The sequence below is a fragment of the Fibroporia radiculosa genome, assembly GCF_000313525.1.
Source record: "Fibroporia radiculosa TFFH 294 genomic supercontigs, scaffold1819, whole genome shotgun sequence".
Lineage (NCBI taxonomy): Eukaryota > Fungi > Basidiomycota > Agaricomycetes > Polyporales > Fibroporiaceae > Fibroporia > Fibroporia radiculosa.
Window position 1 is genome coordinate 51430 of NW_012133320.1, and position 24442 is coordinate 75871.

At 49.3% G+C, this 24442-nt stretch overlaps 7 protein-coding genes across 7 annotated transcripts; 4 read left to right on the plus strand and 3 right to left on the minus strand.

Annotated features, from left to right (window-relative positions):
- FIBRA_03246 (uncharacterized protein) lies at positions 1 to 4108 on the plus strand (the record flags this gene model as incomplete). The annotated part of the gene is made up of 14 exons (XM_012325091.1): positions 1 to 193; positions 255 to 582; positions 632 to 780; positions 838 to 953; positions 1016 to 1121; positions 1176 to 1189; positions 1239 to 1428; positions 1481 to 1562; positions 1617 to 1746; positions 3078 to 3427; positions 3490 to 3638; positions 3696 to 3811; positions 3867 to 3972; positions 4029 to 4108. The coding sequence occupies 14 exons, from the start codon at positions 1 to 3 to the stop codon at positions 4106 to 4108; spliced, it is 2109 nt and encodes a 702-aa protein (XP_012180481.1).
- A 1255-nt stretch (positions 4109 to 5363) lies between these two features.
- Positions 5364 to 8812, minus strand: FIBRA_03247 (uncharacterized protein; the record flags this gene model as incomplete). The annotated part of the gene is made up of 12 exons (XM_012325092.1): positions 5364 to 5599; positions 5662 to 5686; positions 5737 to 6215; positions 6268 to 6387; positions 6443 to 6503; positions 6554 to 6592; positions 6645 to 7349; positions 7407 to 7759; positions 7799 to 8017; positions 8069 to 8133; positions 8205 to 8744; positions 8805 to 8812. The coding sequence occupies 12 exons, from the start codon at positions 8810 to 8812 to the stop codon at positions 5364 to 5366; spliced, it is 2850 nt and encodes a 949-aa protein (XP_012180482.1).
- Positions 8813 to 9206: 394 nt separating this feature from the next.
- FIBRA_03248 (uncharacterized protein) lies at positions 9207 to 9942 on the plus strand (the record flags this gene model as incomplete). The annotated part of the gene is made up of 2 exons (XM_012325093.1): positions 9207 to 9301; positions 9351 to 9942. The coding sequence occupies 2 exons, from the start codon at positions 9207 to 9209 to the stop codon at positions 9940 to 9942; spliced, it is 687 nt and encodes a 228-aa protein (XP_012180483.1).
- Positions 9943 to 10459: 517 nt separating this feature from the next.
- Positions 10460 to 12019, plus strand: FIBRA_03249 (uncharacterized protein; the record flags this gene model as incomplete). Its single annotated transcript, XM_012325094.1, has 8 exons — positions 10460 to 10600; positions 10659 to 10760; positions 10821 to 10845; positions 10895 to 10939; positions 11048 to 11122; positions 11177 to 11241; positions 11313 to 11818; positions 11875 to 12019. The coding sequence occupies 8 exons, from the start codon at positions 10460 to 10462 to the stop codon at positions 12017 to 12019; spliced, it is 1104 nt and encodes a 367-aa protein (XP_012180484.1).
- A 310-nt stretch (positions 12020 to 12329) lies between these two features.
- On the minus strand, positions 12330 to 14471 carry FIBRA_03250 (uncharacterized protein; the record flags this gene model as incomplete). Its single annotated transcript, XM_012325095.1, has 12 exons — positions 12330 to 12423; positions 12477 to 12606; positions 12656 to 12666; positions 12719 to 12844; positions 12901 to 12982; positions 13032 to 13221; positions 13272 to 13285; positions 13343 to 13448; positions 13509 to 13624; positions 13676 to 13824; positions 13880 to 14204; positions 14273 to 14471. 12 exons carry the CDS (start codon positions 14469 to 14471, stop codon positions 12330 to 12332), a joined length of 1542 nt encoding a protein of 513 aa, XP_012180485.1.
- Positions 14472 to 15730: 1259 nt separating this feature from the next.
- On the minus strand, positions 15731 to 17852 carry FIBRA_03251 (uncharacterized protein; the record flags this gene model as incomplete). The annotated part of the gene is made up of 12 exons (XM_012325096.1): positions 15731 to 15791; positions 15834 to 15963; positions 16014 to 16024; positions 16078 to 16194; positions 16253 to 16334; positions 16393 to 16582; positions 16638 to 16651; positions 16715 to 16826; positions 16882 to 16997; positions 17049 to 17197; positions 17256 to 17580; positions 17645 to 17852. 12 exons carry the CDS (start codon positions 17850 to 17852, stop codon positions 15731 to 15733), a joined length of 1515 nt encoding a protein of 504 aa, XP_012180486.1.
- Positions 17853 to 19510: 1658 nt separating this feature from the next.
- Positions 19511 to 22384, plus strand: FIBRA_03252 (uncharacterized protein; the record flags this gene model as incomplete). Its single annotated transcript, XM_012325097.1, has 9 exons — positions 19511 to 19660; positions 19721 to 19848; positions 19910 to 20000; positions 20053 to 20409; positions 20846 to 20876; positions 20931 to 20944; positions 20993 to 21193; positions 21244 to 21773; positions 21823 to 22384. The coding sequence occupies 9 exons, from the start codon at positions 19511 to 19513 to the stop codon at positions 22382 to 22384; spliced, it is 2064 nt and encodes a 687-aa protein (XP_012180487.1).
- Between the last annotated feature and the right edge of the window lie 2058 nt (positions 22385 to 24442).

Below are 24442 nucleotides of genomic sequence, written 5' to 3' on the forward strand. Positions count from 1 at the left end.
ATGTCTGCTTTTAACACGCTCTCTGTCTTTGCTTTTTTGGTGATAATTCTTGTACTTCTCAAGCGTTGGACTACAAACCAAGAGAAGGGTCGCCTTCCTCCTGGACCCAGAGGCCTTCCCTTCGTCGGTAACTTACTGGACTTGCCATCTTCATACGCATACAAGACTTTTACTGAATGGGGTGAAAAGTGGGGTTCGTGTTTACCTTATCTTCATATATCCTCGTATAGCTTTCTAATGCATCCATTTTCTAGGAGATATTATTTCCCTCACGCTATTTGGCCAGCCCATTGTCATCTTGAACTCAATGAAACACGTGACAGAACTACTTGATCGTCGAAGCGCATTGTATTCCGACCGCCCGACCTTGACTGTTGCTGGGAAGATGGTTGGATGGGATCGAATTGTCATCTTGACGCCTTACGGCCCGCGCCTTCGGGAGTACCGTCGGCTTTTAATGCGCTGGTTCGGGAGCCGGAGCGACATCGCGCATTCGTTCGGATCCATTATGGAGGATGAGACGGCCAAATTCATGGTACACCTCATGGAGCGCCCAGATACGTTCTTCGAGCGCCTCAGGAAGTGAGTGTATGCTTTTTTGTTATATCGACATATATAAAATTTGCTACAGGACTGCCACTGCCACTGCCCTCAGGACCAGCTACGGGTATCACATGCGAGACCAGGAAGATCCATTGGTCAACATTGTAGAGACTGCCATGTCCGGATTTTCTGCGTTAACGACTCCTGGCGCCTTTCTTGCGGATAGTTTTCCGATCCGTTAGTCCCATCTCCCAATACCTTTCCAGCCACGTTCAATTGTTGTTCCTTTTCTAGTCCAGCACGTCCCCGACTGGCTGCCTGGCACTGCCTGGAAGAAGACCGCTCTGCATGCTGCCCAATATACAAATGCTATGATTGAGGTTCCCTATAAAATGGTCAAAGAGCGAATGGTGGGCCTGTTCAGCCGTTTGCTTGGTCTAATCTAATGCACGTCGAATTTCTCGCCTCCAAGGCCGCAGGAACTGCCATTCCCAGCTTCACTTCGATGAGTCTAGATGGCGACATTACTGAAGAACACCAGAAAAATGTGATGGACGCTGCGGGCGCCGTATATGCGGGTAACGTTTAACTGATCTTATGCCGAAGACATGTCTTAACGTCCTCTGTGTCAGGTGGATCGGATACTGTACGGTGCCCCGGATTCGATTGCATTCATTTTACTAACGTCTGGGCAGTCTGTGTCCACCCTCCACAGCTTTTTTCTTGCCATGATGTGTTATCCGGAGGTGCAGAAGAAGGCGCAAGCGGAACTAGATGCTGTCATTGGTAGCGACAGATTGCCCAATCTAGGTGATCGAGACTCGCTCCCATTCATCAATGCCATATGCACCGAGCTTCATCGATGGAATCCCGTTAATCCGCTTGGTGCGCCGTGTGGCTAGACTGCTATTTGCCGCAACATTGACCAGAAACGTAGGCGTGCCTCACAGCCTCACAGAGGATGATGTATATATGGGCTATCTTTTGCCAAAGGGAACAACTGTCCTCGTGAATGTTTGGTTGGTGATAATAAGATTTGTCTAGTATTTGATTCTTATGCCTACCGCTTCCAGGAAAGTCCTTCATGACCCTACTCACTATAAGAAACCGTTGGAGTTTAATCCCGAGAGACATATCGCTACGGAGAGCAAAGAACCCGAATTTGACCCGCGTAACGTTGTGTTCGGATTTGGAAGACGGTTCGTATGTTTCATATATCGCTTTTGATGTGGACCTAAATGTTGCGCATGTAGTACTTGCCCAGGTAGTTATTGACAAACATCACATATGCCTGCCTACTTAACCTGACATAGGCATGCACTTCGCGGATGCGTTTATTTTTCTGACATGCGCCAGAACCCTGTCCCTTTTCAATCTCTCGAAACCCGTGAACAAGGAGGGTGTCATCGAGCCTGTCATAAAGTACACAAGCGGAACAATCAGGTCCGTTCATTGAAATATGGGCGATGTGCTTTGAACTGACCGTATGCAGTCATCCGCGCCCGTTTCAGTGCTCTATCATGCCGCGGTCAGCGAAAGCTGAGACGCTGATGCGTTGCATAGATCTCGATTCATAGTTGATGTAAGCCGGATATATGATGTTCGCTGTGACATTGTAGTCCTACGCCCCCCGAATCTTGAATATTTTCCTTCGCTTGGTGAAGCGGTAACAAACTTGTATTCGATTCCACACTTTCGTTGCTGGTTTGACAAATTTGATGCTTGTACATCGCGAAACCTCTGTGGCATTATCATTCAGGCTATTTGTGCTACTTGACTTTTGCGGCGTCGACATTGCATCTTTCATCTGGGCCCCGCAATGCGTACACGCTAGCCCTCAGAATACAGTCCATTGTCGGGACACTAGGGGCTCCTGACTCTTTCCCGCCCGTCTTCTCTAACACGCAAAGCATAGGCATCGTCCCGAGCTTAGCAGTCATGAGTTTCCTAAGTTCGAGTCAAGGTTTATCAGGCTCAAAGGGGTTGATTTTAGGAAATGTCGGTTTATCGAACAACGCAGCTGCATTCTTAAAATCTATGGGGATCATGGATGTTCATTCACTGCTTCCAGTGTCTATGCAGTCCGACAGAATTTGCATCATTGTTCTCTTGCCAAGTATCATCGAAGCCATCCGATGTTAGATCCCGCACTTGCCCGCTCGTCCCGCTTCGTGCAATCCATAGGGGCTGTGTGACAACTACAAAACCGTGTGCCGCGATTCAAGTGAGTTCCATATTCATCTCCTCGTTTACGTTGAGCACAATAAAGACACATTCAACTTCTCCTCGATACTTGCACGGTTCTAGAATGACACACGCTATCCTCCCTGCGATCTTAGGCCCTGTCTTGGCGGTTTTTAGTATAGTATTCCTGAGACATTTGTTTACAGGTACGAGACAGCGTACTTTACCTCCGGGACCTCTAGGCTTCCCATTCATTGGGAATGTATTGGACATGCCTACTTCGTATGAATGGATAACATTCGCAAAATGGGGCGAAAAATGGGGCAAGTTCACCACAATTATGTCTACAGCTCTTGAATGACGCATTCTACTCAGGGGATATTATTTCCGTGACTCTTTTCGGCCAGCCCATTGTTATCTTGAACTCGTCGAAGCACGCTCTCGAACTGTTGGACCGTCGAGGCACACTCTATTCTGACAGGCCGGTACTAACTGTTGCGGGTAAAATTGCTGGATGGGACCAGACCCTTGTGTTGCTTCCGTACGGCTCATCCTTCCGCGAATACCGTCGGATGACATCGCGCTGGATCGGCACGCGCAGAGATGTGGCGCGAATTGTACCAACAATGGAGTTTGAGACATCTCACTTTTTAGTACGACTCGCGAGACACCCAGATTCACTGATCGAAGAAGTGCGTAGGTGAGCTATTGCAGTTTTTTTTCAAAAACAATTCGCCTTGCTTTACACAAGCCACGCTGCAGAACGACTGGTGCCGTCATTCTGAAGATGATCTATGGGTACGAAGTTCAAGAAAACGGGGATCCTCTGGTGGACTTGGTGGATACCGCTGTAGCTCAGTTTTCCGCCCTCACGGCTCCAGGCGCTTTTCTTGCTGATTTCTTTCCAATACGTAAATATCCCGTCTCTCGATAATCAGCTTCCCTATTTTTGACTGGTCACTTGTCAGTGGAACATATTCCTATGTGGTTTCCGGGCGCCGATTGGAAGAAGCGGGCTTTGAGAGCAGGTCGACAAACGGCGGCAATGTTTGATGTGCCATATGACATGGTGACAAAGCAGATAGTGTGTAGTCTTACATTTTATTCTCCTGTGGTCTGATTTTGGGCTGCATTTCAAGGCGGAGGGATGTGTCGTTCCCAGTTTCACGTCGACTTTCATGGAAGCTAATTCCACACCGAAGTCTCAGCATGATGTGAAAAGCGCTGCCGCCTCACTTTATGCAGGTACGTTCTTGCTACTTTAATTTTCTCATTGAGTCAGCAATGAATTGTGATTATAGGCGGGGCAGATACGGCATGTATTCTGATTTCCAGAATTTTTCTTGCTAATGCATCTTCCAGTCTATGGCTAGCGTCCTGAGTTTTTATCTTGCTATGATGTGCTACCCTGAGGTGCAAAAGAAGGCTCAAAAAGAGATTGACAAGGTCGTTGGATATGATAGGCTTCCAAATATTTCTGATCGAGACCAGCTGGCCTATGTCAGCGCCCTATGTCAGGAGGTCTTGCGCTGGAATCCAGTTGGCCCTCTGGGTTCGTATGTGATTTCACGCTATCACTTTTGTAATCCTCAATTGCTACAGGTATGCCTCATCGCCTGAGGGAGGACGACACCTACGCTGGATATATGCTTCCGAAGGGCACGATCGTAATTGCCAATATCTGGCGAGTCAGGCTTCATGTTGAGTTGCGCGTTCTGTGACACTGACCCGCGCGAGTTAGGAAATTCCTCCATGATCCCAATACGTACAACGACCCCTTCATGTTCAACCCGGACCGCTATGCTCCCTCCAATGGTAGAGAACCGGAACTGGATCCGCGTACTGTGGCGTTTGGCTTCGGAAGACGGTGCGTACGGAAAGTGAGAGCCTCCATTTTACTTAATGTGACCATACGTAAAATCAGAGTCTGTCCCGGTAAATCTCTTGTGACACTTCTTTTGACGAGTGTATCTAATACTCGCTCGTAGGAGTCCATGTCGCCGATGCGTCTCTCTTTCTTTCGTGCGCAATGTCATTGGCTGTGTTCGACATTACGAAGCCGATAGTAGAAGGAAAGGTCGTAGAGCCAGTCATTGAGTTCACAGCAGGAACTGTCAGGTATGTTGGAGCGGTATTGAACAATTACCCGTGTTCCGCTCAAGATTCCGCGTTCTTAGCCATCCGCTGCCGTTCAGATCCTCCATCAAGCTAAGGTCACCAAGGGCGGCAGCTCTGTTGCGCAGCATTGAATCTGAAATGTCACGTTTGTGAAACGATATTGTTTCCTGGTCTCGTCTTGATGTACGTAGGATTGGCGTACGGAGGGCGTGGACGTAGCACTGGTTTGATTCCTGTCCTTTGTACTCGAATAAATTACATGCACAAGCTTGGGCGTACCAATCTGTCAGTCCAGTGTATGATGTCGTTATGGTGCTACAGTAAGTGAATGGTTCGGATTGAACAGATGCGGATATAGATATGGGTGAGATGCAGAGGAGTGCTGCTGAGGCCAGCACTAGAACAATGGAACGACATATGTATAATGCTACAACTAGGAGGGTATGATCACAGGATCATCATGTCGTAAATGTCGGGGATAGCTAGAAAAATAATCGTGTACAGAATCTAGACACATATCAACTTTGATGTTGACCTTGAAGAATTGCTAAGGAAGAGGATGAGGGTGGTGTCGGTGACGAGGAGCTGGTTCCTTGAAATGTGGAAATCGAACCCGCATCAGGAGTTCCCTTGGGACCTGAACTGCTTGCATCGGCCTCATGCCTCAATCCGTCACTAATAGCCTGCAGGGAATTGCGATCAGCGACAGAGTCCAAGGCTTGCTGCGCCGAGCCAATCATTCCCCTTAAGATGCCTACAGAAGTGGCATGTCAAACGAAGCCCGATACATGGCTGCTATGGCTACTGAAGACTCACGCTCAACACCGAGTATAAACAAAGTCTAGAGGATATGCATGAGTATCAAAACCATCGGGATAAAGAAGTACGCACCCGTCTTGCATCACTATCTTGTAAAATCTCTCTCTTCACTCTTTCGCCGACACCCTCGGATTTCACAATCTCGTCCAGGAGTCGCCTGACTTCGATTGGAACGTTAGTTTGAGCGCCCTCAGCAGAAGGGTCGGCATTTTGGGAGCTATCGCCTTCGAAATAGCGCAAGTAATCGCGAAAAACTCGCGCACGAGTAACGATGTCTCCAGGCAACGCCTCGAGTTGACATTGGGTAGCTTTCTGTGCCTCGTCGAGTCGTGAGGCAACATCTTCCGTAGTTACAGGGGTCGTACGACCGTTCGTAGTTGTAATTTCTGCATCCGCGTCTTTGACTCCAGCAATATTGTGTAGGTCACAATCGGCATCAGATACTCTGGCTGTTTCCCGAGCTATGTCCTTGCGATACTTGGCCACAGCCTTGTCAAATGCCCTCGAATGCATCGCACTTTGGTATCGCGATGACCCCGCATCCTCGATGACTGACAAATAGGATCAGTAGGAATCGCCAATTGAGTATCATCATTTACATACCCGCAACAAGAATTGTCAATGTCCCTACACCGAATAACGCCCACACAACGAAAATGGAACGGCCTGCAGGAGTCATGGGCGCGTAATCACCAAATCCCGTCGTGGTGAACGAGATGACACCTAAGCGAAGCAAGCTGAGGAGCACGAGTAGGCATGGAAGGCGATAAAGGCTTACAAAAATACATAGCGATACCATAAGACCAGCCTTCGGTAGCGCTGAAAATGGCAGAGCCGACCTAAGCAACGTCAGCGCTGCTAAACCTGTAGTAGATGCGCATATACTCACAAACCAGAAGAGTAAAAATACTCCCCACGCAACAGTGAGCTGTCCTCACGACATATCAGCATATCAACTTACCTCATAACACACGACCCACCTTGGTAGTACTGGCATTTTTCTGTTCATTGACGAAACATCGATGCAATTTATTTCGCAGTATAACAAGCCACTTCTTGGAACGAGCGGCCAGCTTACGATACCAAGAAGTGGGTGCAGAAATCTTGACAGAGGAACTCGGTTTTACTGCCTGTACGCGTTCCGCGGAATTTCGCTCGTGTATGCGTGTATTGTGCCCCTCTGAAGCGGCATGTTGAGCCATTGCAGTGACCTCAGACGAGGGGCCCGGTACGCATCTATCGCGTCCACTGACCGCAAACGCGACCTTCGTGAGGATCGTCGCCATCCGACCCAGCTGCGCCTCCGTCGGCGTCTTCACGTTTGCCGGCCACCCTCTGTGAGGCAATGGCTGCGTATCGGCTTCCTGCACATCCCCCAACGCGATTCGGCGCGCCGGGCTCACGTAGATGAACTTGTCTGGCGGAATACCCGCCTCCAACGCGGCTTCTCCAAGCTGTTGGCGTGTCAGCGCGTTGATATTCAGGTGCTTCCCATGCGGATGCCCAGGAACGTGGTGCGGAGAGCGTACGGACGGCGACCGGGCCTTGCGCATGCCCACAACACGTAAGGCGCGGATAAACCAAAACTCTGCATCCGCACCCTCAGCCTCCCCTCCCAGACCGACAAACCGTATGCCTTCCTCGTTTTCTCGCCACTCCTTGTCAGACACCCATACCGGTGAGCTCTGCACACGTAGTCGCCACGCAATCGCATCGCGCCACCGGGTCTTCCAACGCCGTACCTGGCGCGCGGCCCGCCTTCGTTCGCGCAAACGCCGCAGGCGCTTGCGGTATCCTACATTCAGCCCCTCCAACACGGTGCTCCGACAGATTGAGATGACAATCCCAAGGATGACCATCCCCACTGGAATGTACATGCATGCAAATACTCGCCCACCCGTCGTGTTCGGAACGATATCACCAAATCCGATCGTCTCGATACAGACCGTCGAATAGTACAGGCCGTTAATGAAGCTGAGCGACAGCAATCGCGAGTTGACAACCGCGCCCAGCGCGAGATACATCAGCACGACGATCACCATGATCATGAGCGAACGTTGCTTGCGCGTCAAGCCGCTCCCTATATCAGCCGTATCTAGCGATGTTGATATCATGTCAGTGACATGGTGCTTACCAGAATGAGCAAAGTCGGGGATCCGAATGTAATCCAAGATAAGGGTGATGTTTGTGATCGTTGATGCGATGGTTGAGCATAATGTCATCCAGAACGCCTGTCCGTACGTGAATCCATCGTTCTTTCGATGCACAACACCAAACACTGTGACGGCAATGATGTCGATGACATCTAGAAAAACGAGGCTAAGCGCAATAGGGGGCAGCAAATAATCATCGACTGACCGTGCATTGTCAGAAAGAAAATACACCAAAGAGTGGTTGCTTTTACCGACTTCTCGGCGAATCGCATGATAAGACAGATATTCGCAAATATTGCGCACGCGATCGAAATAGCTATACCGGCAATCAGGATTGGAGGATTTGGCTGGCTGTCCACTGTCTCGTTGTCGTCGGTCATCACATACCAGTATTCGGTAAGGCCAGGGACTTCAAGTAGAATAGAAAAAGGGATCAAAATTCCGGAGATTATGGGTGAATAACGATATGTGGGGACATAACGCTCTAGCTCTTCGGGATGAGTTCGTGGAAATAGAAGTGTTTTTGCTCTGGTGAGCCAGGGATGGGAGGAGAAAGACCCGGTCCAGGTACGTGTGATACTCGATCCGGAGAGCGTGCTGCCCAGTGTGGAGAAACGGCCGAATCGGCGAGAGCGTGACTGAGATGAACTTGCGTGAAGGGTGACATCTTCCAGTTCCTCGCCATCTCTGTCTTCCCTTTCATCCTCATCTTCCTCTTCCACCACCAGATCGCCTTCGCGCCCGTCATGCTCCTCAACGTTGGGAGCCGAATCGTCATAATGTTCATGATAGGGTTCCTCGCGACGTAGCTCGGCCTTTTCGACGTCCTGTCGTTGATTATTGCGCTCGTGTCGATGAACAAAGAATTGGGCAGCAATGAGAATGGTTGACAAGCCCATGGGTGCGTAGCGGCAACTTTCGGATGTACTGAGTGTACTCAGCCCGAGTGTGTGTGTCTTTATTGTGGCGTTAATCGCGCATCTCTACAAAGTCATTATGACTTAGACCTAAACGTTTGTGTCGATAAGCGTACGAGGACGAGCAAAAAAGACGTACACTGACAACACAGTGGAGAAAACCGCAGCTTTACAATTAGAGATATTTTGGGATAGCCGCTAGCCGGATCAATAGAACCTATTTTCAGCAAGAACCTTGAAGTGAATACGTATATGCGGTGAAAGCCAGTTCAGAGCATTTGGCAGGTGAAGGAAAAACCAAGGAAAAGAGAGGAGCATTCAGATCCTCGGACTCTGGACTCGACACCTGAGCGCGGATGACCACATCGGGCGATGCTCACGTGGCCGAGCCGCACTTGTCCATTTTTGGAATGTTCACCCTTTGATTTTGGGCTCAATTTGAGCTTGCGTCTGTATTTTTCAGAGTTCTACGATGGCTACGTTGGACAAGTACCAGACATCGCTCATCGAGCATGGCATGTCAGTGGGCGCACTTAAGTTCGGATCTTTCGTCCTCAAGTCTGGCCGGTACGTTGTCGATTCCCGCCATCTGTCCGACTTGTAAACGTCCCCGCAGGACGTCTCCGTATTTCTTCAACGCAGGTCTTCTCGCTGACGGCCCGGTTCTCGACACGCTCTGCTCCGCTTATGCGGCGACGATCGCTGCCTCGTTGAAAACGTCCCCTGGTCTTCCCCAGTTTGATGTTCTCTTCGGGCCCGCATACAAAGGCATTCCGTTTGCCGCAGGCACTGCTCTGCTGCTTCACCGTGATCATGGGATCGATGTGGGCTTTGCCTTTGATCGGAAAGAGGCGAAGGACCATGGTGAGGGAGGCATGATGATTGGGGCACCTGTGAAAGGTAAACGCGTTCTCGTGCTTGACGATGTTGCTACCGCGGGCACCGCAATCCGAGGTGCGATTGAGACGGTGAAGAGGGAAGGTGGAGAGGTTGTCGGAGCAGTGTTGTTGCTGGACAGACAAGAAGTTGGCCGGGAGGGTAAGAGCATGATTGAGGAAGTGGAGAGCACTCTGGGAGGCAAGGGCACTGTCCCCACCATTTTGAAAATGAGGCACTTGATGGCTTGGCTGGAGCAACATGGTCGGAAGGAGGAACTGGAAAGTATGCAGGAGTACTGGGACCAGTACGGCGCAAAAGGCTCTGATTGACGGTGCGCACGTCTGCGAGGACCGTCGACGACGACACGGACCGCCAAGTACATTGGGATGAAGAGACAGTGGTTTGAAAGGTGAAGCAGTATAATCCGATTGTATAGGCCTTAGAAGGTGAGTAGCCATTCCAGCGTCTTTCAACGCCGCTACATCAAAAGCTGACACCCCGCTGGTTTTCTCTAGTTAGCACTTTAAGTTGTCGCTTTCGCAGGTTTTCCCGGACGGTGTGAACGTGTGCTGTGACATAAGTTGCAGAGAGACCCTGCACTGCGTGGAACCTTACATATGGGCATTCTCAGTCTGTGCTATCATCAGATGCACATGAGTATAGCTGCAGGCCGACCGCTACTTTTGTCAAGTTGATCCTCTTCTCTGCCTCTCTGACTTAAGTTGACATATCCACACGCTCGCGGAATCGGAGGCCCGAGGGATCGTCTTTCGCGCCAGCATTGGTTCCGATCTATTATCTCCTCGATAAGCGTGCCCCACACAATCGATCACTCTGCCCTGCTCCATGTCTGTTGAATCCCTTGCTCGTCGTCTCTCGGCCATATCAGCGCATCTTGACACTAACACAATGTCTCGACCGAAAGTTGTGATCGCCCGACATTTGGGTCCTGATGTGATGCCATTGTTTAACCGGCCAGACCTGGATGTGAGTCTGCGAAGGGGCAATACCGTCGCAGTTTTCGTCTTACCTCGTCTCCCCGCAGGTGGTAACCTGGCATTCGGAGACAGAGGCTTGTAGTCGAAAATGGCTGCTTGAGAACATTTGTGGGGCAGCAGGTGTTCTAGTGATGTTAGGTGATGGCAAGGTGTGTCGCATGTGAAGTGTAGGTGCTGATATATCCATGGACGATCAAACATTTCTACAGGTCGATGCTGAGTTTTTGGATACAGGTATGAACTTATGTATGGTGTGTTCCGCTAGTGGGCTAATTAATTGTAGCGGGACCCAATTTGCGCGTAGTCTCCACGATGTCTGTCGGCTATGGTAAGTAGACTACTTGTATTTAACATTAGCCGAATGTTTTGCGCGAGATGTACTAGTGATCGTTGCAGCATGTGGTGGACCTAAGTCTAACATATATGCATTATGTAGAGCATATCAACCTGAAGGAATTAGCTCAGAGGAATGTCAAACTCGGGTACACGCCTGACGTCCTCACAGACGCAGGTGACCATTCATTTTCTACGTTTGACTGAGTTAACCTCAACTCACACCTCATAGTGGCCGACGTATCCATAATGCTCGCACTCATGGCAGGCCGAAATGCAAGAGAGACTACCACTATAGTCAGCAAGGGGGAGGCAAGTTGATAAAATGGCTATTTTCGAGATCGACGCTCACATCACCGTTTCACCAGTGGCCAAACTGTCCATGGTCGCCCTTCCAGTTCTGCGGTCCACAGCTGAGCGCAAACTGGATCCACCAAACGCGGACCGCAGGCTTTATCGGGTTTGGGCGCATCGCTCAGGCGACACTCGCGCGACTCATCCCTTTCGGCTTCACACACTGTCTCTACAGCGGAAATCCCGGCTCTGCGCCGAACACCGCGCGCGACGCCGAGCTAGCGCGGACGCACAAGCTCCAGAGCGTGCGCCGCGTCACGCTGGACGAGCTTGCGCGCGGGAGCGACGTCGTGTTCGTGCTCGCACCGAGCTCGCCGGACACGCGGCATATCGTGAACGAGGGATTCCTGAAGCAGATGAAGAAGACGGCCGTGCTGGTCAACACAGCTCGGGGCACGCTTGTCGATTCGGATGCGCTCGCGAAGGCGCTCAGGGAAGGGTGGCTGTGGGGGGCAGGGATCGATGTTGTGGAGGGCGAGCCGAATGTCACCACAGAGCACCCGCTCGTTAAGGAGCCTCGGTGAGTGACTCGACAGATATGCTACAGGCGGAAGATCGATCATGTCCCCGTTTTAGATGTGCTGTACTCCCACATATTGGCAGTGCGACGACGGAGACGCGGCTTGGTATGGCAACAATGGCAGCGAAAAACTTGATTGCGGGAGTTCTGGATGGCGAGATGCCCGCAGAACTGAATCTGATACGAGAAGTATTACGATAACAGGTACTAGTTAAAGTACTATATATTAGACGGCACAAACTTCACAATTTGGTCAGGAGTAAGAATAGCGATCAAGCACTTGAATGGTTTGGATGGCCACAAGTTCTGTAAGCAAGCATCATGGATACGGATGAACATACGGACTTCATACCAACGGATGCTCGAGGACAGCGAGAATTGCACCGAATCGCACGCCGTAGTGGAGCAGAACGTGTAGTAGTTTGCATAAGATCGGGATCGCGAGCTACAGAACGCTAAATACTGTGAACAATTTGATTGGCTGCGTTTCAAGATAAGGCAATCGACTTGATTATTCCTGAAGTGCTTCAACTTCCAGTGAATGTAGTAGTGCTTCCGCTTTGGCCGAACGAGGCGTGATTGCGCATTTGAACAAAGGGGGATGGCTACGGGTCGCTGAAGACATAAGCGAAAGTAAGCTCAATAGTGTAGCACTTACCTGATCGTTCCGGTCTGGTATTCAACAACGGGTTCTATCACTCTCCCATTCTCGATCGGCTTCGAGAGGTTGAAAATGGCCAGTGTTCGCGTACATGCCATAAACAAGGTGGCATCGGCGAGATGAATACCTGTGTCATGATAAGTCACATTGAAGGTTAGTCATGTGGTAAAACTCACCTGTGCAGACACTGGACGAATGGATGGTCAGCGATCACAAACTAGTGATTAGTGGCCACAAACCGTCTACCAAATCCAAACATGACATTGCGTGGATCCAACTCGGACTCCTTTTCGCCCGAAGCTATGAATCTGTCAGGATTGAATTCCAAAGGATCTTTATAATTCACTGAATCATGGAGAATTTTCCTGTTCAATCGTTCAATCCGTAGAGTATAGAACGAATCGGCATGAAGAGTACGTACCAAACATTCACAGTGAACAGTGTGCCCTTTGGGAAATGGTAACCTTCGTATACATCATCTTCAATGAGCCGATGAGTTACGCCTAAGATACTATTAGGCCAACGGAATCAAACTGAAGTTTTGCCATATACCAAGTGGAAGGGCAGGATTCCACCTATGAAGCTCAGTGCAAAGGGCATTGACGAATGGGAGAGAATCTCTATCAGCTAGAGTCGGAAGTCGATCGGTGCCAACCACAGCCTCGATTTCTAGTTGCGCCTTCTTCTGCACCTCAGGAAAGCAAATCATAGCTAGGAAGAAGCTGTGCATTGTGGCCACAGACTGAAATAAATAGTAAGATCAGCATATAAAGACGACAGGTGGCAACACACGGTGGCGGCGCCAGCTGATAACAGATTATGCATGAAATACTGGGGATACATGCAGAATGAATATGCCTTACCCGCGTACATTACACCTGCAGCTGATTTAACATTATTGTGATGTTCTTCACTGCTCTTCTCTTCCAGACTGTCTGACGTAAAGCTATGAATAGCAGAACCAGCAGCCTGTCCATGATTTACATGGGCACAGTCAGAAAGTTGTCATCATCATGCTCGCCCACTAACCATTTGTTCCATTACCATGGCATAGGGTATCTCAAGCATGGAGTGGGTGTCCCGAGCAGCAGCAAAAGCTCTCCGTTTCCAGCCAGCACCCGGCATCCATGCAGGCACATAATTCACTGATTATGGAATCCATCAGGAAATGGAAAGAACGGTTTTCACATACGCACAGATAGGGAAAGTATCTGCAAGGCAGGCCCCCGGTGTGGTCAGCTCAGAGAAATTTGCCGCTGCTAAATCCACAACGCGGACCAGAGGATCATCGTCATTCTGCACTCTGTATCCATAGGTAATGTCTAGGATGATAGCGCCAGCCATCCTGGGAGAGCATTGTGTCAACATATGTTAACATCAATCTGGGGTTTCCCACTCACTTCTTGAGTTCTTCGACAAGCCCGTCCGGCTGATGCGCGAGACGCACAATCATTTTGGTGACCTCGCGCTCAAATATTGGCGCGAAGCGCATAACGCTGCTACGAGTTCCGGCCCAGCGCGACAACAAGCGGCGATGCTCACGGTGCTGTGCACCGTACGGTGCCAATGTAATAACTTGGTCCCACCCTACAAGCTTGCCGGCCACTAGGAGGATCGGACGATCGGAGTAGAGTGTACTTCGCCGGTTTAGAAGTTCAACGGCGTGCTCTAGCGAGTTCAACATCACCATTGGCTGGCCGAAAATTGTAAAAGACGTCATCTCGCCTAAGAAGCGAACCACACGGGACAATGTGACCAAAATGTAGTAAACGAAGATGAGAATATGTGCTCACCCCATTTCTCGCTCCATTCAGTGAATGTTTTCCAGTGATGAGAGGTGGGCATGCCCAAGGCATTACCGATGATAGGCCAGCCTTTCGGCCCGGGAGGAAGTGCACCCTTGCGTTTGCCTGTGATCACATTCTTGAGCAGAATAACCGTCAGTGCTACCACAGCACAATCTAGCAGAGAGAGAGCTGAGAGGGTAATCATAGCGCAGTGTTGGCTAAGCGCCTTGATGAGAAGAGATCTTATAAGAAAGTCATAAATTACCAGAATACGCATACGCATGCGTACATATGGTTTATTTAACCCCACCCAGAAGCAATACAGGGTCTCCAAAGTGATGGCCTTTGATCCGTACCAAGGTTCTCGTCAGTCTGGACACAACATACCAAATGCAGTATCGCACACAATATACAGATGCTCCAGGGAAAGGGGGACGTGAGACCGAAAGAGCGCGCGAGACGCATCAACAATCTTGTCTGCAAGCGCGACTAGAAAGCGTCGGACGAAGTCAATTTAGTGCGACTGCGACTCTCCCAAAAAATAAACAAACATCACGGCTATAAATCTTGTCGCGACGCTGAACCATAAAATCGTTACAGATGCAAGCCGAGTATGAATCAGGGAACCTAAAGACTAGAATGGTTCAGCTACTCAGCATTTGTTCCAGGAAACGTCATAGATTCAAGCCTATATTGTCAAAGACCTCTGCACTAAAATACGAGCCAATGTTGAGTCCGATTTAAGTCTTTACAGTTACATTCTTAGACTGGGTTTCGTACTACTAGAGGAGATAATAAATCAATAAGTGTGTTCGCGCTGACTGGGAAAATGGGCGTACCTATCTCATTGTTCAGCCGGAATAGGGATCCTACCAGCGATCAGACGTCAGCAGAGCTATTCCAAGCGTTAAGTACAAGTCTCCAATGTCACAAAGGAGTAAGAGCGCGGTAGAAGATACTACCAACCAATTGACCACAAGGTTCATATCAGGCTCTTCCCCTTAGCGTGAGATCGCCAAGTCGCTCGTAGTCTAGCACTTATCCGATTAGACGCCAAAAACTTTGAGCGTTATCAAAAAATCAGGACCAAGATCTTGGACTAGTCCAGCGAGATGATGAAGAAATCTCTAAGGACACTAAATCTTGATGCTGGCCGGTAAAGGTAAGCATGACATAGTCACCGTCAGTGGACGCTCAAGAACTGTATTACTGTCCAATTGGGCGGCCGCAATCGGGCCCGGTCGACGTACACTAACGATACAAGTAGTTATTCATTGCGGCCTGCATATTCGGCATATGCTAGAAGGTAGGACTATAAGTGCCCGTTCGAGTTATGGACGAAACTACATCACAATCACGTCTTACCATAATTGTACAAAGACATATATATATATACGCCACTACAAGGCTCTCAGGGCCCTCTAGTTATGAGAAGCTTCAGAGTCTATCGAGTTCAGCAAAGCTTCAGCCTTCGCAGACCGGGGCTTGATCGAACACTTGAACGGGGCCGGATGGCTTGGAGATCCTAGATTAATGTTCAACCCCGTACAGACACCAACAAACACACCTGATTTGTCCACTCGTATACTCGACAACAGGCTCTATCACTCTCCCGTACTCCACAGCCTTCGAGACATCAAACACAGCAAGCATCATAGCGCATGATAGGAAAATGGATGCGTCCGCGAAGTTGAGACCTGAACAAATGTAAGGCGAAAAGTTTGTTCCAATAAATGTGTAACCTTACCAGGGCAGATTCTGAAAAGGGGAGAGTCAGCTTTCAGAATCACAGCCAACGTAAGTGGATGTACCTTCTGCCGAATCCAAATGCGACAGGACGAGGATCTGTTTCGGGTTCCGTGCCCATGAACCTACCAGGGTTGAAGTCCAATGGATTCTTGTAGGTTTCAGGATCATGGAGGATTTTCCTGCAACAAACATTAATCATAAAAAAACAGCAAGGGCTCGCTATGAATTAGCGCTGACCAGGCGTTTACTGTGATCAGAGTGCCCTTCGGGAAGAAATAGCCTGCGTAGACGTCATCTTGAACAAGACGATGGGTAACGCCTGCATCCTCCTTTTATTTAGGCTACAGGTGTACTTCTGAGAAAGGGCGGGTACCCACCGAGCGGAGCAACAGGGTTCCAGCGATGGAGCTCGGCGCACACTGCATTGACATAAGGTAGCGAATCCTGATCAGCTAGGGTCGGGAGTCGATCGTTTCCAATGACAGCATCAATCTCTTGTTGCGCTTTCTTTTGTATCTCAGGATAGCAGGCCATGGCCAAGAAAAAGCTGTGAAGAGTAGAGACAGTCTAGGCAGAGGTCAGGTTAACGAGGATAAATTCGGACGAAGAATGAACTACATACGGTATCAGAGCCACCTAGAAACCAGAGCATATCGATTCAGCGTTTTGGGTGAGAAAATTTTCTAGTAAGATGTTCACCAGCGTAGAGTACACCAGCAGTAGTCTTAAGAGTACTTTGAAATTCCTCAGTAGGATCCGGATTGCCCTCTATGTTCACCGACAGGAAACTGGGAGTAGCTGTGCCCGCGGCCTGGCGAATTCATGAAACCGGTAAGAACGGTGAAAGCGGGTTATCTTTTTCTTACCATTTCTTTCTCAACAATGCTGTATGGTACATCGAGCATGGCGTCTGTGTCTTGACGGGCACCTAGAGCCCTCTGCTTCCAGCCAGTACCCGGTACCCAGGATGGGACATGCTCCACTTAAACATATGAGCAATTAAAGGGAGAAGAAGAGAGGATTCGCTGCATACAACTCGGGAAAATGTCCGCAAGAAAGGTGCCCGGAGTGGTAAGCACGGTGAACTGAGCCATTGCTCTGTCGACAATCTCGATTAAAGGATCTTTGTCGCCTTTGATCTGGTACCCGTACGTCATCGTGAGGATGATCGCTGCAGCTGACCTACATTGACCATACCGATATGAGCGGCGCAGTGAGCACGATTCATAGGGATGCTCACTTTTTAATGTGATTTACAAATTGCTCCGGGCTGCGCCGGAGGTCCAAGAGGTATTTGCTTGTTTCGTGCTGTAACATTGGCGCAAAACGAGCCACACTACTTCTGGAGCCGATCCATCGTGACAGCAAACGGCGTGCTTCACGAAAGCGCGGACCATAAGGAGTCAGCACAACAATTTGATCCCATCCGACAATCTTTCCCCCGACAGTCAGTATCGGTCGGTCCGAATATAGCGTGCTTCGTCGCTCGAGCAACTCCGTGGCATGCTCTAGCGAGCTGACAACGACGATAGGTTGACCGAGGAGTGTAACAGATATGATATCACCTGTGCAATTCAACAGTCGAAATCAAATTTGGAATGGACGAAACGCGGCATCACGTATGCTCACCCCATTTCTCCGCCCATTGGGTGTACGTTTTCCATTGGTACGAAGAGGGCATGTCCAAGACATTTCCGATAATAGGCCAGCCTTTGGGTCCTGGAGGAAGAGGGCCTTTGCGCTTGCCTGAGAGTATCAGGCTTACTAGGGCCACGCCCAGCGCAGCAAGAGTAACGTCTAGCACGGACAGAGCACCGAGTCCGACCATGTCAGGCATAGAAGCGCAGTGAGGAGCGTGAGATTCCAATAGAATGGTTTGAATGGCGATCCTTACTTATAGAGAACGTCTGACTCCGGATTGACGCAACACCCGTAACCTTAAAATACTGTATGTAAGAATTAGTGAGATGGGTTGTCACGGTGAATCACGGTGAATTGAAAACATGAAATCTGCTGAACATGAAACGGCTTGCGGGGACAAAGCGCTGGGGACAGGACCCCTGATTCAATACTGGGATCTCATCCGGACGAAAATCGGCCTCCGAAGGAGTGGTTGTAGAATTAATTGGACTCGGAACTAGTATACATATAGCTCAGTGTTGACTATACACTAAATGTTCGACGTACTTCCCCTGGAGGCAGGTCGATGAACCAATTCGCTTCTTGAGTCGTGTTGGGATTGACAAATTTGCAAGCGCTTTGCATAATGGCATGAAACTGCCGCGAAAATGCTTTGTTTGTCCGGCCACAACAATGTGACACGGGGCTTCTGGTCTCTCAGTGGGCATGTGCCATGACTCCGGCACTCTCACTGCAGCTGGCGACTTGAAGCAGCGCATTGTCCTGAGTCTCATGTCTTCGGGATGGCTCAAATTGCAGCGGCTCTCGATTGTTCAATCGGCCTGGTGCCTAAAGTCCGGCCTGGTGCCTAAAGCCATCGCATTGTACCATAAATATGGACAAGTAGCCGATCCCACAAAATCTTGCACAGCTACTAGCTCCCTACTTTCACAATGCCGATTTTCGCTTCCGGACTCTAGACTGTCCTCGAAGCAAATCCATGCTTATACTCAGATGAGCTTCAGCACAAGTGGGCAATTGTTTGTGATACTCATGTTTCTGTTGCAACGATCTCCCGAGAGCTCTACGCAAGTTCACTGTGACACACAGCATCATCAATTGCAGTTTCTGAGTGCGATGATGGACATGGCACGGTATGAAGATCCAGAGCCTTTTTGTTTATTATTCCTGGACAAATCAAGTATCAGAAAGTATGATGTCCGATTCGTTCAAGATCACTGCGATGGCGGCCGAGTCCAGCTGTAGGCTATAGCCGTGGATCCTTTCGACGAAGAGGCATTCTCCTGCGGCAAGCACTGTTCCATGACGCAGGTCACAATGTTGTGGCCGGACAAGCAAAAGTTTTCCGCTAGCAGTTTCACGCAATTATGCAAAGCGCTATGACTACACTTGTAGGACTCCAAGCACCGAGATCCCTGAAATATGAAACAGTGATTACACGATACTGTAGACCTCTGGTGAATGTGCTGACCCGAGAGTCACAAGGTGATCAAACGGCAAGACCGGAGGAAAAACAGACTTCTAGATACAAGATCCCCTGCGCCCTGATTTCCCTATGAACGTCTTGATATGTCTTGATGCTATGAATGTCTTGATACATGCATATAGTTAGCATCAAGATTAGCTTTTTTTGAGTTGCTTTCAGATTCTAATCAAGTCTCAACTACTGTTTCATTTTCAACGAGTTGGTTGAACTTGGAGCCACTTGAAGCCTATAATCACGTGCCAATCAGCATCTTCCCGATCAGATCAAAGTTTGAGACTCAACTGCGGCACAGCGCTGTTTAGCCGAGTCAGTGACCTACTCGCTCAAGCTGTTCTTTCCAATTGCCTGTACATTCTGCTTCAGTTACAATGTCTCTGGTCAATGAAATCCGTAAAATCCCATCTGTGACGCGGTTTTTTTGTGGTGCTTATCTTGTAGTGTCTGTACCGGTTATGCTTGAAAGTCTTTCTCCTGACAAGATCGTATTCGTGAAAGAATTGGTGATACAGCAATTTCAAGTACGTTCCAAGGACGACGTGATGCGTTTGTCATTGACTTGACGCATTTTATATCTTTAGGTATGGCGAATTTTCACAAGTTTCTTTCTCGGGGGTAAACGCTATTCTTTGCATTTGGCATACTATGGTGGTCTTGCTGACAACACTGTGTACGAAAAGGTCCTAGACTTGGTTATATCTTCGACCTCGTGATGCTTTAGTATGTCTTCTTTCGTTTGTACTGCTAAATTTCCGTTTAATTTGTCTCAGCCAAAATTCGAACCAGCTGGAGTCTCAATACTACGTGGGACGAGTTGCGGACTACGTTTGGCAGACGTTTCTCTCTGGTATCGGTATCATTGTCAGTTGATCGCTGTCTTCATTACTGCTTCAGTATCTTATGCAATACACAGGCACTCAACATCCCTCTCCAATCATTCGTCCATACACGGCCGTTTCTCTTGGCGCTCACTTACCTTACCTCCCGGCTTGCTCCTCCTGGCTCGCAGACATCGTTCTTTGGGCTATTCAACTTCCCCGTGCTCTACCTACCCTTTGCCCTAATTGCGTTCGACCTCATGATGGGCGGGCGGGCGGCTGCAGCGAGAAGCATCTCGGGAGCGATTATCGGTCACTTGTGGTGGTGGGGAGTTTGGGATAGCGGGATTTTGCGCAGACTAGGCACAGCTCCGATATGGTTACGCAATTTGATCGGCGGAGGCAGAGATTCCGGCGCAGGAGGTGGTGTGCATGTTGTACCACCGCGGGCAGTGAGAAATGAGGCCCAGGCGGCCGGGCATAGTTGGGGGACTGGGCGAAAATTGGGTACTTAAAAGGACACTGTACGTTTTGCATAATTAGATTGCATGCTCGTTGTCACGTAGTTGTCATATAGTCTTCTAGTCACTAGCAGCAATAGCATTGTAGTAGGTTTTGCAATTGTTTGAGTCTACAGCTTGAGCTTGAGCCTTGAGCAATGAGTGAGCCCTGAGGCCTGAACGCACGTGATTGATCGACACTGCGTTGTCGCGGCCTTCAGCGTCACTGTTTTAGGCATCTGGGCTCAACCTGAAGTATTTAGTATACGCTCACGGCTACATCTTGCTACATCTTGCTACTTCGAACCTCTAATTTGCTATTTCTGACGCAGTCAATAGCACAGCTGTGTCTCCTCAAGACAAGTGATATAAAATGGTACATTCACAGGAGAGTTTTATGTTCACAGTGGGGAAACTAGGTATGTATTATCGAAGCCTCAGAGTTGGATTCTAACAAGAACATCTCCCAACAGATGCTGGGATGGCCGTAAGCCCATACCATGCTGTTTCTTTCGTCTCGACTGAAAATGCATAGATTCTCTTAGGAGAGCGCGCACATCTCATCGAGTTCCCCTCGCTGTTGCTGCCACCTGGCGCCACAACGGGTTCCATCGTGAATATCTCTGTTCAGCGAAACGTATTGGAAGAGAAGAAAAGGGAATCGGAGTTTTGGTCGCTACAACAAGATATTTTGGAGAAGTATGGGACGAGGTCTCCAGAACCTCCCAAACTTGAGGTGCGTCGGTCACATTCGGATTGCGTCCCGCGTAAACGTAGTCCCCACAGCTACGCAATGTCACCCAAACCTCTGTGACATTGGAATGGCCCCAAATCAACCTGGCTAGTGCAAAGTTGCGTTCGCTCGACATATACCGCAATCGGCAGCGTCTCGCGTCGATCCCCTCTCCTCTCACGAACACATCCACGAAGCTCTCTGGGCTACAAGTTGATACCGAGTACACATTCCAACTCGTTCTGCGTACCACTGCTGGTGTCTTCCCATCGAACCTACTCCGTCTTCGGACTCACACTATGACGGACACGTCTGGAATTGTTGTATGTTTTGGCAACGTGCAAGACCCCGTGCTGCTGGATAATGCGAAGATGGCGTTGCGTGAGATGGGTGCGAAGTGGTACGATAAGATCCAAATTGATACCACGCACTTCGTATGCACAACTCCGGCTGCGACACCAAGCGGGGCACAGGCGTCAGGAGGTTTAACGACCGCACCAGGTGTGGAGTACCAGAAAGCACTGCAATTAACAATCCCTATTGTACAACCCCACTGGATTCTTGCTTGCCACTCGACAAAAAAGTATGCCCTACATTATCCTTTACCTCTCTACTTTCTGACGTATATCCAGGATGGTTCCCATTCACCCATACTACTTGGGTGCGAACCCACCCGCATCGGTATCACTGAACTCCCGGCCGCAATCGATGTCGCAGGCGAGTCTTTCTCGCGATGCACGTAGCGGGTCTCCGGGACAGCAACAAAAACACGTCCAGAACAGACAGTCTATGCCCCCACAGCGAGTATCATCAACGTCGCCCCCGACACCTGCATCTGCGTCGTCTCCAGCGCAGCCACGTTCCGCGCCGGGACCTACAAGACGGTTTGAACCCACACCCGAGGAGGAGCCCGAAGAAGAGGACAGAGAGGAACAGCAGCGGTTCTCCAACCACGTGCGCAAGGGCACAATGAGCAAGAACTTCCGATTTCCGCCCCCTGCGCCTTCCACGCCGCCGGTCCCGCCTGTGGCGAGCCAAAGCGACGATGCGGCTTCAGTGCCCGTGGGATTGATCACTCCATCGAGCGTCGAGGTGCCACCTCCGCCCCCGGTTGACAAAGAGTTTGCACCTCATTTAATGCCAGAATCAGTGGATGACGACGTTGGCGAGACGGAGGAAATATCTCTCAACTAGTGCCAGAGTGCGATGATCCGCTTCGGGAATTGCTTATGTTTATGTTATTTTCGACTGCATTCGTTGGCATGATGATTTGGACCTCCATCGAGCGTGCTTTAGCATACTCCACTCCATTCCGGTTGCACTAAGTTTTTGCGATACCAATATGACTCACGAATCAGCTAAGTTGGGTTCTGCAGCTTAATGCAGGACCCCGGCATATCGCCTAAGCGCTCAAATCCTAATGCGGACACAATTGGGGGCCAAAAGTCGTCTGTCTTAGATCATGTTGCGGACAGACTCGGCCAAAATTTGACGGACGTCAATACCTCCTGCGGACACAAGTGGGCTTATTGACCAGAGCATCGATCACTGTGCGGACAGGGCTGGTCCCAGTTGAGCATCCCATCTTGCCATGCACAGCATTTACCTCGGCCAGTTACCTTTGAGTACAGTAGTTCTCCCTTTGAATATTGACACTGCTGGACGCATCTCGAATTGGGAGTGAAATATGCCAATATATCAACGCGGCATCTTATTATTCATGCCCAAGATTGAAATCGGCGAGTCCTAATGGTACAGAGCTCTCTGTGACTGTCCGCAAGATGCTCACATAACTGGCATCTAAGCAAATAATCAGGAGCTGTGGGACCTGCCGAGCGATATGTTCCATATGGCAGGTTCTGTTGAAATTTGATGCGTCTTCTTAGGGAGTCGGAACTTCAACATTCAAGGACTAGGGAATGTAAGTTTTATTATCCCATTGACCATTCTGTGATCTCTCAGGTGCATACTTTGGATACTCATGAACCCTCCGAATGTTTCGTTGATGCAGCAGCCAAACTTTGTCTGTCTCAAGGCACCAGTTACACCTCAATATCCCGCCCGGAACTTGGTTCTACAACAATACTCTAAATTCCCTGTACACACCTTGTGTACTCACTTGCGTCATGTGCAGATACCATATATGTTATCTGGGCCTGCACACTAGTCAAAAAACTCTTTTGGTGATGTTGTACCCTGTTTCTATGGGATTTATGTGGACATTCCTGGAAAAACGAGACAGAATCAGGCAAACTGTCAAAGAACTAAGCAAGTCACTGAAGCAGAAGGATGACCTACTATCCAACTTGATTGGCAAAGAGAATCAGAGTGTCAGAGTGTCAGCAGGAACAATGAAGTAGCATCGGATGGGATGAAAACAGACGAGAGTGAGCTGCGATGACATTCCGAAAGATTCTAGATACATTGTTGTGTGTGTACTGGTTGTGTACGAGCACATGTGGCCTTGCGCAATTTTCTTTTGGCGATTTTTAGTGATTTATTAGAGTATAGATCACTCATGTGGACAAAAATAGGTCATTTGAGACCATCTAGATCCGAATGCGGTCATTTGAGGTACCACAATCGCGCGGACATAAAGGCCAAAAAGTAATGATTGTGGATCTGAGCTCTAGGAGGATATGCCGGGGTCCTCTTAATGCGTCCTTCACTGCTGTTGAGCATGTGATCGCGTTTACTCGCGTCTCGAACTCGGCGACGGGTGGAAAACTCAGCGAGTCAGCGAATCAATGCAAGATCTGCGCTTGACGTTCGTCAACCTCGCCATCAGCTTACGGGCTACATTGCAATTGCGCTCGCACACCGACTGTAATGCGATGATTTGACTTGGTGCCATCCTCCACGAACGGGCCTCCGATAGCGTATGCATGGGCTTGTCGAATTGAACTAACTTGACATCAGAAGAGAGGCAATGTGCACGTGGCCTATGACGTGCGGCGATTGGAGGCTTCGAGTGCTGGTGCAAGTTTATACCAATAGCCTGGATTCAAATGGTATTGCTTCTCGCATCATATTGTTATCTGCAACTTTCAAGTTTCCTAAGACTAACGGGGCCGAGAGATGGTGAGTGGGCTTCCACTCCCACTGGTCAACTCTTCCCTGTTGAGTGTCACTGTATTCATCCTATCTGTCCTTCACATCTGACGTCCATGGTGGTTACGTAGAAAAGTTGATCACCCCGTACCTAACCTGCTGAGCACAATCCTAGCGAAGTTCACATGGCAGGCTAACTGT